This window comes from Pleurodeles waltl, chromosome 3_1 (genome assembly GCF_031143425.1).
Source record: "Pleurodeles waltl isolate 20211129_DDA chromosome 3_1, aPleWal1.hap1.20221129, whole genome shotgun sequence".
Taxonomy (NCBI): domain Eukaryota; kingdom Metazoa; phylum Chordata; class Amphibia; order Caudata; family Salamandridae; genus Pleurodeles; species Pleurodeles waltl.
This window is the reverse complement of record NC_090440.1, coordinates 1,640,728,975-1,640,742,888: the sequence shown is the minus strand read 5'-3', so window position 1 is coordinate 1,640,742,888 and position 13,914 is coordinate 1,640,728,975. Positions and strand designations below refer to the sequence as shown.

Sequence of the window (13,914 nt, the reverse complement as noted above, 5' to 3'; positions counted from 1 at the left end):
AACTGGGAACAAGTGTCGTGACCTTAGAACTGGAGTAATGGGATCACATCTGGAGCATCCTACTAGCAGACAGGCTGCTGCATTCTGCGCTAGGTGGCGACGTTGGAGCAGTTTGGCTGAGGAGGCAAGGGTCTTCAAACAAAAATGTAGCAGTGATGCCATCATTTATCCATTAGACTCTTTAGATCTTCTAATACTGAATGAACAACTGCCACAGTACTACAGTCAGATCTACAATTGGCTTGGAATTGCTTAAAAGCTGTTAATGCGCAAATTGTTACAATTTGCAAAAGACAGTTTTTTGTCAAGCAGTTAAAATATTATGTTGCAAATATGGGCACCAATGATTTAGATGAGGATCATCTTATTAGAAATGATGATGCAGCACCACCTGTCCAACTGCCATTTTTGTTTGTACTGTTGAGACCAAAGAGTAATGCTAAGCGAACATGTGTCTTTCCTTCCACGGTGCTGCTCTACAAATGTCTTGCATAGACACACTAGCAAACAATGGTGGAGAAGTGGAAGCACTCATTGGAGAATGTGCTCTCCCTTTCTTTTGCAAAGGTCTTGCTGGTTTATGATGGCAAAACACTTTGGCTACAGAAATCCAGGGGCTAGGTTTTGTTTTGAAAGAGTAAAGCCTTTAACAAGGGGTACCATAAACTACTAGCAGTTGATCAGTCTTTCTGAGTTTATTACTTCTATCAACATAAAATGTGAGGCATCTTTTTTATATTAAGTCTATGAAATGATTTTTCTGTGACATCTTTAGGATTCCAGAAGAATGCCTACAATACTACAGGTTAATTCAAGTGAAATTCTGAAAGAACCTTCGAAATTAATCAGGGATTTTTTATGTTTTCGATTGCAAAACAAAAGGAACAAGTAAAAACATGTTAGAATGTGCTATAAAACTCGAACTCACACTCCCCTCATCCCCTTCCGCATGGTACATCTCCTAACAAGTACAGTTTAATACTTATGAGGTTTTGGTACGGTGGGCATTCTGTTCTTCTTCCTGGAGCCCCCGGTGCCTTTGGGTGCCCTGCAGGCCAGTGTCTCCCCCTCTATTCATGGGCTTCTCCACCAGATCTATGAGTTCCAGCGATTTGTTTTAAATATGACCCGATCATCTTCAAACTGCATATAAGGTCTTTGATGGTAAAGAATTGAATTTCAATTACTCTTCTTGCAGATTTCAATGCAGACAGCAATGACAGTTTCCAGGAAAGATATTTCAGTTCAGCTTTCTATATGGGCTCGGCCACATTCTTCATCAACTGTTAAAGGACTGTATTAAGTTGCAAAGGAGACTGAATATACTTCAATGAGGATAAGCTCTAGAAAGACGTTTTAAGAATTTGTAGATTATTCTATTTGATGATGAAGTTGTAGAATCTCGAAAATGTGGCATAGCTGGGTTGCTCGTGCCAGATGTAGTAGATAAGGCAATACATGTTTTTGTGTAGAGGTTATAGGATGAATATTATTATCCTAACACCATAAACAGAGTTTTTTTCCATTTAAACATATTACGTTCATTCGTTGTTTCTGCTCTGGCATTAGGTAGGATTTCTTTACAATCCTCTGCAATGTCTAAATGCAAGACGTTTTTGTGCTCATGAGCAAAGCCCACAAGTGTAAGGATTTTGGATCCGTGTGGCTGTCGTATAAAGTCGTATAAAGTCAGCAAGTTGAATATGACATTTTGCAGATAGAAGTAGCTCTGTGTACCAATATTGCCTGTGCCATTTTGAAGCCACCAGTATGATTTGGCATGGCTGTTTTTATTTTGTTTAGGGCTTTTGGAGCCATGGGCAGTAGAGGAGAAGCATAGGAAACGATTCCGGACCATGTTATCGAAAACACATTCCTCCATGACCCCTGATGTGATGCAAGCTTGTGTACAATTGGCTTTTCCAATTCTGAGTTGTTGCAAACAGGTTCAGCTTTTGTTTGCCCCAAATGACAGAAAGATTCCATTAGAACTTGTTGGTTTAGTTCCCAATTTGTGGTAGTTCTTTGTCATCCTCCTTAGAGTATCTTCCTACTGATTGTCATAACCTGGTACATGCTGTACTGTTAGTTAAATATGATGTTTCAAAGACCATTGCCAAATCTTTTAAGCCTAGAGTGCCCCCTTGCTTGTTTATAAAAAGCATCACTGTCATAGTAGCAGCGAAGAACCTGTTATCCTCTGAAGAAAAGCTTGTCAATGCCACGGCTTTCAGCTCTAAGCGATTTATGTGGAGACTCAAGTCATGTGGCACTTATTTTCCACAGATTTCTAGGTCCTGTAAGTGAGATCCTCACCACTCTAGGGAAGCATGTGTGGTTATTACAAAGTATGGAATCAGAGCTAGAAATGTTAGACCTGTTGAAAGGGCGGTCTTCTGAATCCACCGACCATGGCTGAACAGCTTCTGATTCATGGAGTGATATGTTTTATATTGTTGAGTGAGTCTATCCATTGTCTGCCCACTTCTTTCTGCAGGTCCTTCATTCATAGGCGGCAAAACCAGACCTAAAGGAATGCATAACACATCATTCCTAAAAGTAATTTGAAGAGGCGTACTGAAACTAACTGTCTTTTTGGCAAGAGGGGAGAGGATCTCACATACAGGACCTGTAAATCAATGGAAAATGACCTCCACATGATTTGAGTCTACAAATAAATTTTTGTAGAACCCAAAGCTGTGGCATTGAGTCTTCGAGCTCTTCTACCGAGGATAACAGGTTCATTGGTGCTACTACGACAATTATGCTTTGCATAAAGTCACCTGAGAATACTCCATAAGGCCATCCTCTGAAGTTGAGGATTCTTAATAAATAATGACCAATGTCTCTGTAGTATTTTCCTAATTTAGTGATGATCATTGTTATATTCAGTAAGAAACCGAATCTGAGGTGAGGAGCTCCTAATCATTTTCGAGTCTCAAATGAGGCCTATTCTGTTTACCTGTTGAACATCTTGCAAGGCTTTGGACACGGACACATGACATATCCTCTATTGCTTAGTCTAGTGGCAATTTCCTCAGATTTTTGAATGAAGACTTCATTTTTGCAAAAGGTTCTCCTTGCTCTCATGCATTTTTTTCCCTTGGAATATTTAAAATGGTAGTTTTAGAGTGGCGGCTAGTAGCATGCAGACCGAACTGGATGATGTTGGTTTACAATGATTTTGCTATGTAGTTCATTGCTTCCAGTGTACAGGGTCAAATCCAAGTATTCAACTGCTTTTTTGGAGACTGTGGGTGTTACAGTTATACCCCATTTATCATTGGATAACTTCTGAATTAAACTCTGCAGTGTAGTCTTAGGAGTACTTTACCACCATTTCCTTTCTGCTTGTCTTATAGTTTTATGGTTTTTAAGTTTGCCAAAAAAACAACTAACATGAGTGCTATTTGGCTGTTTGTGGAACAGAACAGAAACTAGAGGACGTGTGAGGCAGTTTTAAGGGTTGAAAAAAGCAGGAAGAGATAAGGGAGTGAAAGGTGAAAGTTGGAGAATGATGTGATGCAGGCAGCTTATGAAATCATGGTTTTGGAGTCCTTTAGGCGAAAAGCTGTGGACACCTGGGTGAAATTGGAAGGCCGTTTTGAGATGCTGGACAGGAGCTCAACTATCTTTGGATGCTTTGAAGGTTCTACATGAGCTTCTAGGGGTATAAAAGGATGGAAAATATATTGGTTGTGAACATATGCAGACTATACCCCAAATTAGTGTCAACTGGAAAATGAATTGGTGGAACAGAGATAGTGGTGGTTTGTTCAGCAGTGCAGAGGGGTAAGATTTTCCAGGCAACTGTGCAGAGACAAATTGTGAAGATGAGGAGACTTGATTGCTTTTCTTCCCAGTCTTAAAATCTAACACACATGTGAAGAGGAGAGTACTGATCACTATCAATATTTAATTTCTGGCACCAACCAGTGTATCAAGTTTCAGGAGGTTATGCATTTCAACTGAAGACAGAACACAGAGTAGTATTAATTCTCGCAGGTCGACTCAGTAAAACCATTCTAGCTCCATTATGTCCATTTGTAAGACTTCATATGCAGTTACCAAGTGTACGCCTTGGAGATTGGCCAAATGAATATTCCTCCTTCCAGTCCCAGGGGACTCCCTGCTATGCCAATCTCTTGCTGAGCACACAACAAGGCCAATGTGAATGTTTCGAGATTGTAAAATCGGGAAAGTGGATACATGGATTCTCTGCAGCACTTAAATTCCCTTGGAGAGTGACTAATCTCTTACTTTTTTACAGTTTGGCAGGTATTTTGTTGGTGTTCTTGCCCAGGTTTATCTACTTGACACTGTTAATAAAAAATGTAAACATAAATTGAAAGATGGAAATATGTATTAAGCATTTAATTTTTTGTAAAGTAGTCCTCAGTCACTACCATTAAGAGTAAAGCCTCTTTAACTATTACTAATTCTATTAAGCTACTGATGCTACTAGTTCTTTGCTTCTCAGAAGCACTAGTAGTATTACTATACTCACCACAACTATTACTATTAGTATCAATACTATGACTACTTCTGGCAGTAGTTCTACTAGTAGCAGTAGTACAACAGGTAGTGCTATTAATGACTAGCTTACAGTGGGTGTTAGTGGGAAAATTACTACTCATTCTGCTAAAACTGAAATCACTAGTCTAAGTCCTGCAACCAGTAGAAAAAGTATAATATGCACCAAGGCTACTCCTACTACTGCTAAGACTATTTTCACTGTTACTACTACTGGTACTATTTGCACTACTACAAATACTACAAGTGCTAAATATAGGGCATACATTACTAGCAGTGCTTCTACTGCTATTTTCTTTACTAATGTTAACGCTGATACTACTAATGGACTCGTTACTATGCCAGCAGGAGCAATGCTTCTACTACTGCAACTGCAAGGGAGCATACAACTACACTGCAAACCATGTCCCCAGCCATTAACTTTTCACCTACAAATCATTAATTTCAGGTGTTAAGTTGGCTCAACTTAAGTAAAACAAGACAGCAACACCAAAGACTGCACTAGGCTATCAGACAAATGTCCAGGACAGTAAACACTGTTGATGATGATCTGAAGGAAAGTGGTCTCCATACACCAAACAAGCTTCATAATGTACTCTTTCTACTCACGTTTTTACAAAGGTTACAAAAAAGTAATAGGCAACTTGGCATATAGGTTGGTATGTGAAATGAGTTTAAAATTGTATGTATTCAACTAGTACAAGTACTTGGAAAGAACATGAGGGAAAGGAACAGTACTGGTTAATGAGCGCTCTAAAAATAATTGAATTAATCAAACTGAAACGAATGAAGACATGTTTTTACTGCCAACATCAGTGTTGCCCATTACGAAAAACAAATACTGCCTCAGTGAAGGTACATGTAAACAAAAGAATGTATTCATGATCAAATTACCTTCCTTCTGTTGAGCCACAACTGGTGTTTGTGTTTCCTTTGTGTATGTTACAGTTTCTCGAGGTGGGAAGTCAACTTGAGTGATTTTGGCCATTGCAAGTTTAACATGCACTCGTCTGCATCAAAACAGAAAAAAAGAAAAAATATTATTTTGCTTATGGTTTTGCATTTCTCTCAAGCACATTTGAAAGTACACCCAAGTAAACAGATAATTGCAGGAAAATTTTATTGCATGATTTATAAGAAAGTATCTATAAAAACTCAGTTATATTTATTTACGTATTAGTAAGCTTATTATTGAAAACATGGTCATGCTCAGAGAGAAATTGAAGAAATGGTGTAAAAGTAGAAATACCAAAAAATAACAACAGCTTGGCAATTTTTTGTTAGTCCACAGGGCCACTTTCATGGACAACTTGTGAACTGTACAGCATATGACAACATGACTAAACAAATGTAAAAAAAAAAAAAAAAGAGCTATGGTACAGTCTCTATCCTTTATCTACCTATCATGTCTTGCCCTTACGTACAAATGGGGAAGGGACCCAGTTTAGTACCATGAGCCAAAGACATTGGTAATGCAAGGGAGACTTTGCACTAAGAGTATTAGCGTGCATATGTGAGTGAGACACTTTTCTTGGTAATGTAGGGAAGACTTTGGCTACTAGTACCAGTGTTCGTACCATCGAATACATTTTCTTTTCTCATTTCAATAACATCTTATGAGTCATTTAAACAGCTGAGAAAGGACACATGGCACAAATTGTGTAGTTTGCAGCCCCCCTCAAAAAAACTCATATCCATAAACCAATGTTATTACAGTTAATTAAAAGTGACTTAATGAGCTGCTTTTGAAAAACCTCAGAAACTGACTTTGCTTTAATGAAGTATGGATAATATGCTCTGTTCTCTTCTCTCTCTCAAAGTGTGTGCCCGATGGATATCAAAACATTGTGAGATGCAAGCCAAGAGGGCAACTCAAAAAGAAATGTGTGTGGATTCGGGCACTCGCCTTTTAACTCAAAGGTTATGAGATTCTAGGAATGCTGGTGAATTGTTTTTATGTAAATCTCAAAGTATATACCACAATTCGTTATGTAGCAAGTGTACTAAGTAAAAAGACCCTAACGGATGTGGAAGCTTGAAATTATTGTTTGGAGTATACAAAGCACAATAAAATTATAGAAAAAGTGTCCTGCCAAGTTAAGTGTACATTCTGTGGTTTGAGACTTTTAAAATATAAGTAAATGATAGTTAGATGCCAGTGAGAAAGCAAGTAGTGTTGCATTAAACAGGTGCTTGACAATAAAACCAGCAATAGAACTGATCCGTCTAAAGTTTTTCTGTTAGCCCCGACACCTGTTGAACAGATTCTATATGTGTTACAAAGTAATGACCAGATTCACTGAAGATAGCTGGGAAGTTACTGTTGTAGGTTTCCTCAAATGTTTCGTAACATCATGAAATTTAGAAAGTGTTCCACAATTTCTCTTGGGAGTGTGCAACAGTCTCGAGTCTTAGAAGTAGTAGTGAAATTATTTCGTTAATTTTATTTACACACTTTCACATGGATATTTTATATAATTTTGCAGGTGTTCCCTTCATTAAACGTCTGCTATCAAGGCCTGTATGATGACTTAATATTGTGTAATATTTCAACGACCTAATATAATATAAGGTGTGAGTAAATCACACTGTAAACAAACTTCATATTTTACTAAACATTAATTTGCATATGTATTTGCAGCTATTTTGCACGTGAGTCACACTAAAGCACAGCAAAGATTTTGTAAACTGGGCCCTGTACGATTCACCTATCACAGCAATAACAAAATCTAAGCACTGTGGAAACATTCTTTAGCTCTGCAAAGTTTAAGAACTTTGGATGATTGATTCATGTCCACAAATTTAAAACATTTCAAGAAAATTGATTGACTCGTGTCCATAAATTGTAAACAGTCCTAGAAAATGTTCCTGTTCTTCAGAAACAAGAGATTAGGTTCCAGTGGAAGAACAAGGACCTGTTCCCTATCCAAGGGACTAGAACTGAAGTTTATTTCTGACACAGGCAGACGTTTATTAAAATGAAAGTGAAATCCAAATTAAAAATCCAAAGAGTGTTTTATGTTGAATAATAAGATGCGTGCCCTGGAAAGTGACTCGCTTGAAAGTTTTTAGCAACATGACCATTCTTTAGCAATAGCTCCACTCAAAGGCAAGCCAAGTAAGGGATGCTGAAATTACATAGATGTCACAGGTCAGAGATGTAGGAACTCTCTAGAATGGTCATATCATTGTTCTCAAATAAACATCTAAATTAAACACGGCCTGCATTCTCACAAAAAGCACCATTTTAAATTGATGTTAAAAACAATCCAAATGAACTCCAATGTTAATGACAACAGCTATTGATTAAGGGCAGAAAATAAGAGGCATAATTTGTTTTTTTGGAGTCAGAAGACACATTCTAGCATTAAGGTTCACACCATCTCAAGACAAATTGAGGTCTTCCTTTCCTCTCTCTGTCATACCTCAAAGACCTCTCTGTAGCATGACCTTGGCAAAGCAACAGATCACAGCTTTAGTGTAGCTTATTTTCATATGCACCTAAAATTGCACCCTCCGCTTTTGTTTATCCCAAAGAAGTGAATATTAGCCCCTATAGTGGCCAGCGTTGCAGCCTCCACTACAATTGTGGTGGGGATGCATGGCCATTCAGACAGTCATATTCACAAGTAATATGAATTTAGCGTATGCATGAGGGATGGAGCAGCATTATTAGCAGGTCTTATGAGGTGGTACGACAGCAACCGCTGCACACGGGGAATATGTGTAAAAGTGTCTTAAGTCTATAATTACGAAAAAATGCTTTCTTAGTGAGAGAAAGGTGTTTTTGTGAGTAAGGCTGTACAATGGGTCAATACTTGCAGCACACATGCCTGATGTGCATTGGGGGTTGGTAGTAATGGGTCCTACAGTGCTGTAACAAGGTTTCAACGATATTATAGCGGTTCCACAGGCAATAGCTCAATAACATACACTTCTTCTGCTGGTTCAACTTAATTTCAAAAACTGCATTTTCAGCAACATCTGCACAAAACAAATTAAGTTGATGGCATCTCAATTCAACCAGGCATCTCACTCTGTTGATAGTCCAACTCCTCAACAACTTGCTTTAATGAATATGGTCTTTCCCTTATCAGCCCTGGGAAGAACTGGCACTAAAACCGTTACCTGCACTCTGGGGAGGTGGGTGACCTCAGGTGGGTCAACTCTTGGTCTATTGAGACCAAAGCAACACAGCTCTTAATAATGATGTTCACACCATCCAGGGGATTAAACTCTCGAGAAGGTTGCAGACAAAATGTTGTTATCCTAAAAGTGTTTAGCTGATATCTAACAGAAGTGCCCCTCAGGTCAGTACTGTATGCTGTGGAGGACCTTTACATGACCCTTGATACCATATGCTGATAACCTTCCGGCCTGGCATTTTGAAAACAAAGCCCACATTCTGCTTTGCCGCATCTTCAAATTGTTCTATCTCCACCGCAGGTAATGTGCCAAGGTTAGCCCTGTTATCTAGACACATTACTAGAAAAAGTTGGGTCTGATGCAATATCCAAAGCAGTGCGCACTGATCTCCTTAGTGCTAATCTTAGAGAATTGACTCATACAGGCTTTCAAATTCAGGGAATTAAGTCACATAGCAAAAGGCTGCAACGTTCGGAATACATGAGTATAATTAAAGTTACTTGTTCAAAAAATTTGGGAAAAAGTTTTTAGTAGCTAAACAGCCAGACATTCTGCGCAACGTGATGCATTCTGTACTAGTTGGGTGTAAAGTAGAGACTATAAGGCACACCAAGGATATATAACCGAAGTAAAGAATGGGCACATCAAGTAGGTCACCCTCGTTATTAGTAGTTACCTTTTTTTTTTTTTTTTTTTTAATAAATCCCTTCACAAGTTGGCTCATGTGCTTCTCACAAAGATGGAAGTGGAAAGGAGTGATGCATACACATTTAGTATGTTGTGATTATGATATTCATGTTTGTTCGCCTTGTCAATTGCTTCCTTTCCCTCTCCATTCATTAGTATTGTCCGTTTGGCTTGCAACGTTGCAGTGCATTCCTCTCCACTCACAACTACTGTTGCAACTGAAGATTTCAGAAACAAATTCAATTCCAAATAGAGCATCAAAGTATTATTGATATTATTCACTATATGGTACAAGAGACTAACATTCATGGCTTTGGGCGTTATTTACAGTTTGGCAGATGTTTATCATCCATGAAAATAGGTGGATGCCCTATCAAACCTCTTTAAAATGCATGGCTTATATACATGTGTATATATATTCATTAAATAGGACAGACGGTACTTAAACCTAAACTCTAAATAACCCGTGAAGGGGTGTTCCATACCTTCTCTATGTCTGCCAACGGCATCCTGCAGCCAGTCATATGTGTAGCAGGTCACTAAGTCTGCTAGGTCACTGCCCTAATTTGTCAGGGTTGGTGACATCCACGACAGAACAGGTAACCTAAATTAGTTGGGGATGTGGTTGCAAAGAGTACGCATTATGGAAGAGACGGAATACTGGCTAGCCTTTCCCCTATTCCCAGTTGTGAAGAAATAAACTTCCAAGCCTGAGAAAACGGCACAGGAATTGTCCTTGTTGCTATCCAGTCTCCCATTCACTCACCCCGCATACCTGAGGAAAACCTAACATCTCCTTGGCCTTCACAGACACTAAACTAATAAAAGAACAGTGAAGCTCAGCTTTGTTTTTAGGAAGACGGCCTAGAGGAACCCTAGCCTACCTAGGAGCAATGAAGGTGAGGTCGGAGCTATCCACCTATCAAGTCCCCTGCCAAGGAGACGGCCTCGGGTTTGGGCTACCTGTACTGTGACGTAAGAGTCCATTTTCAGTGTCTCAGCAGAATTGCTGGAATCCCGGGGCTGAGCTCCGATTCATTCTCCTTCTGTATTTCAGGGCGAGGGGACAGTTAATCCTAGGTACTGTTGAGAAACAAAATAGGTGGAAAGGAGCAAGAAATCGTCAAAACCAGTTCTAAGACTGTTTGTTAAATTACCAAGGACAAAGACTGGCTTTAGGTTTAGTTCATACTTTAAGACTTCACTAGTAAGGGGGAGATATTACGGGGGCCCTGTTGTGAAGGATAAAGGAACTCCAGTGACTAACAGCAAGAGACAGCCTTTATACAGCAACAAAGGACTTGTGAGAAACCGATTCGGGGGGTGTTAAAAAACCTTTTACGAAGACTGACAAGTGACCAAATTCTATAAATAGTCGTTACTGTCCACCTTCACTGTCTTGCTGCTTGACAAAAACCATACAAACGCTCTTAGTTTCTAGACGTGAAATCCCTTATACTAGTTACTGTCACTGCAGGAAACGTAACAAACAAAAAAACACAACTTATCAAAATTAAAAAGCAGGTGCAAGCTGTCTTTTCTCGTCTCGGTGTTTCAACCTCTTCACTTAGACATATAACCATAGTCTTGACCTGTTATATACCTTTCCTTACCCACCTTAACAATTATTCCGCAATTTCTGAAAGGGTGCCCAGAACCAACCACAAAGAGACAGGTTCAGTGCAACTGCTGTCTAATACATAACACATGATGCTGGGATTCTGACTTGTAGAAGATAAGTGAAAAAGATGTAAAACAACGGTACTAATGAGTCTCAAGCCCACCCAATCTACCTTACTGGAAAATAAGCACTCCAACATTAACCCTTATTCTTTTAAAAACAGACTAATTTGTGGATCATAAAGCAGCAGTTGCTGCTGGAAACCTCAACGAGGCTAATAAATATAAAAAAAATAGCAAGTAGCTCTTCAGCTTGATGCACACTTCTTTACCATAGTGCTCGATTACAGGTGAACCATGTGGTTCCTCCACTTGGTTAGTGCTGCTACTGTTCAAGCTGTGGAACTGGAAGAGGCGGACATGTGCTAACTGGTACCATAATCAAGCTCGACTGACTACAGAATCTTCTCTGTACACCGCATGATGACACGGTTGCTGGTAAAAAAATAAAATAAAATAAAAAAAACATTTTCTCTAACCTTTCTATCTGGGTGGATATCAAATTAGTCAGCTAGCAAAGAAATAAGAAGTAAATTGGATGTTTTCCTTCCATTACATCAAAACAGCAGTCAGTGAAATAATAATCACAATAGATTACTCTAAGATTTCATTACCTGACATGTCTGTTAACTCTGACAAGTGATTAAATGCTTGTATGGAAAAGCTCACCATATAAAGGTCCTGTTGTCAGGCAAATATTCCCAACATAAGACAATAGGGAGTAATGGAAACACAGAACTCTGCCTTAGCACTTCATTCAAATTAATGGCAACAGCAATTCCTACTCCTCCAGATCCTCATCCTACCGAGTCCTGACTATAGCAACTCTCGCCTATTAGGGATCCTCAAAACTCAACTTGCATCCTTCAGACTAGATCCACTTTCAGCCGCTAGAGCATTCGGCCACATTTCTACCAGATTTACATTATTGTCTGCATGACTATGACTTCTATTGCACTTCATAGGGAAACAAAACATCAACCTCAACCAGAAGAACGAGTTACTTACCTTCGGTAACGACTTTTCTGGTGGATACATTAGCTACCTGTGGATTCCTCACCTAATGAATACTCCCATTGCGCCAGCATTCGACGGAAATCTTCTTCCTAGCTTCTGCACGTCGACGAGGACGTCACATTTGCCCACGCGACGCCGTCTGACGTCATACAGGCAATAAGAGGTCCTCGCCGACGTGCCGACGTCAGTACCAATATTTTTTACGTGCTTGAGAATAATAATCCATTGAGATGAAAGAACAACAGCAATATTTAATGACATTGCAAACAACACATCATTGTGAGAAGTCGGTCTACTAATTTTTTTTTTTTTTTTTAAACAAGTAAATAAATATATAAACTATATATAAAAATATATATATATACACATATATACATAACCTATACCAATCCTCAAAACCAAGAGGAGCACACTCAAGAATTACTTGGTTAGACCAAACAGGCAACGGGGAGGGGGGTGGGACCGTGAGGAATCCACAGGTAGCTAATGTATCCACCAGAAAAGTTGTTACCGAAGGTAAGTAACTCGTTCTTCTGATGGATACAACTACCTCTGGATTCCTCACCTAATGAATAGAGTCCCAAAGCAGTACCGCACTCGGTGGTGGGTGCCTGAATGGTCAAACCAAGAAATCCTGCAGCACTGACCGTGCAAAATGGCCGTCCCTTCTGACCTCAGAGTCCAAACAGTAATGTTTCGCAAAAGTGTGAAGGGACGACCAAGTTGCGGCCTTGCAGATGTCGACCACAGGAACACCTCTGGCCAAGGCCGTAGTGGCCGACTTAGCTCTGGTGGAATGAGCTCTAATACCATCAGGAGGATCCTTCTTTGCTAAAGAGTAACACATTTTAATGCAAAGAACAACCCACCTGGAGAGTGTTCTCTTGTGGACTGCCTTTCCTCTCCTCTTTCCCACGTAACCGATGAAAAGCTGATCCTCCAACCTGAAATCCTTTGTCCTGTCTATGTAAAAGATTAGCGCCCTCTTTGGGTCCAAGCGGTGTAGTCTCTCTTCTTCCTTTGAAGGATGAGGCGGAGGATAAAACGTGGACAGAGTAATTGTCTGAGTCAAATGAAAGGGTGAAACAACCTTCGGAAGGAAAGCAGCCTTGTTCCTCAACACCACCTTATCCCCATAAAAAGTTGTATAAGGGGGTTTTACCGATAAAGCCTGCAACTCACTCACTCTCCTTGCAGAAGTTATAGCAACCAGGAAAACTGTTTTAAGAACTAACAATCTTAAGGGGCAAGAATGCATAGGCTCAAAAGGGGACCCAATAAGGAAAGTTAGGACCAAGGACAAAGCAGACAAGTAACCCTTAACAGTAGCCACTGCACAACCCCTCTGTTCCGAAAACAAAGCAAAAGATAAAACGTCTGACAAATGAGCACGTAAGGGATCAATCTGTCTCTCTCCACACCATACCACAAATTTAGACCACCTATTAGCGTAGATAGATTTAGTGGAGTGTCGCCTGGCCGCTAAGATAACATCCACTACATCAGGCGGGAGAGAAAAGGAACTCAGGTTGCCCCGCTCAATCTCCAGGCATGAAGGTGCAGACTCTGGAGGTTGGGGTGTAAAACCTGCCCCTGCGACTGCGAGAGGAGGTCTGCCCTGAGAGGGAGACGGAGCGGAGGGCACAGTGAGAGTTGGAGAAGGTCGGAATACCACACACTCCTTGGCCAATCCGGAGCAATTAAGATTACCTGGGCCCAGTCTTGGCGAATTTTCCTCAACACTCGAGGAATCAAGGGTATGGGGGGAAACGCGTAAAGCAACTGGTCGCACCAGGTCCTCTGAAACGCGTCCCCCAACGCTCCTTGCACCGGATACTGGAGGCTGCAGAA

The 13,914-nt window shown here is 40.0% G+C and overlaps 1 protein-coding gene across 4 annotated transcripts in view; it reads right to left on the bottom strand.

Annotated features, from left to right (window-relative positions):
• The window catches only part of DYNC1I2 (dynein cytoplasmic 1 intermediate chain 2), a 384,780-nt gene that overhangs the window by 172,390 nt on the left and 198,476 nt on the right, over positions 1 to 13,914 (bottom strand). For all 4 annotated transcript variants that reach the window (XM_069225329.1, XM_069225327.1, XM_069225328.1 and 1 more), the window contains one exon: positions 5,428 to 5,543. In XM_069225329.1, coding sequence (XP_069081430.1) covers positions 5,428 to 5,543 — 116 coding nt within the window. The remainder of the gene's footprint in view (positions 1 to 5,427; positions 5,544 to 13,914) is intronic.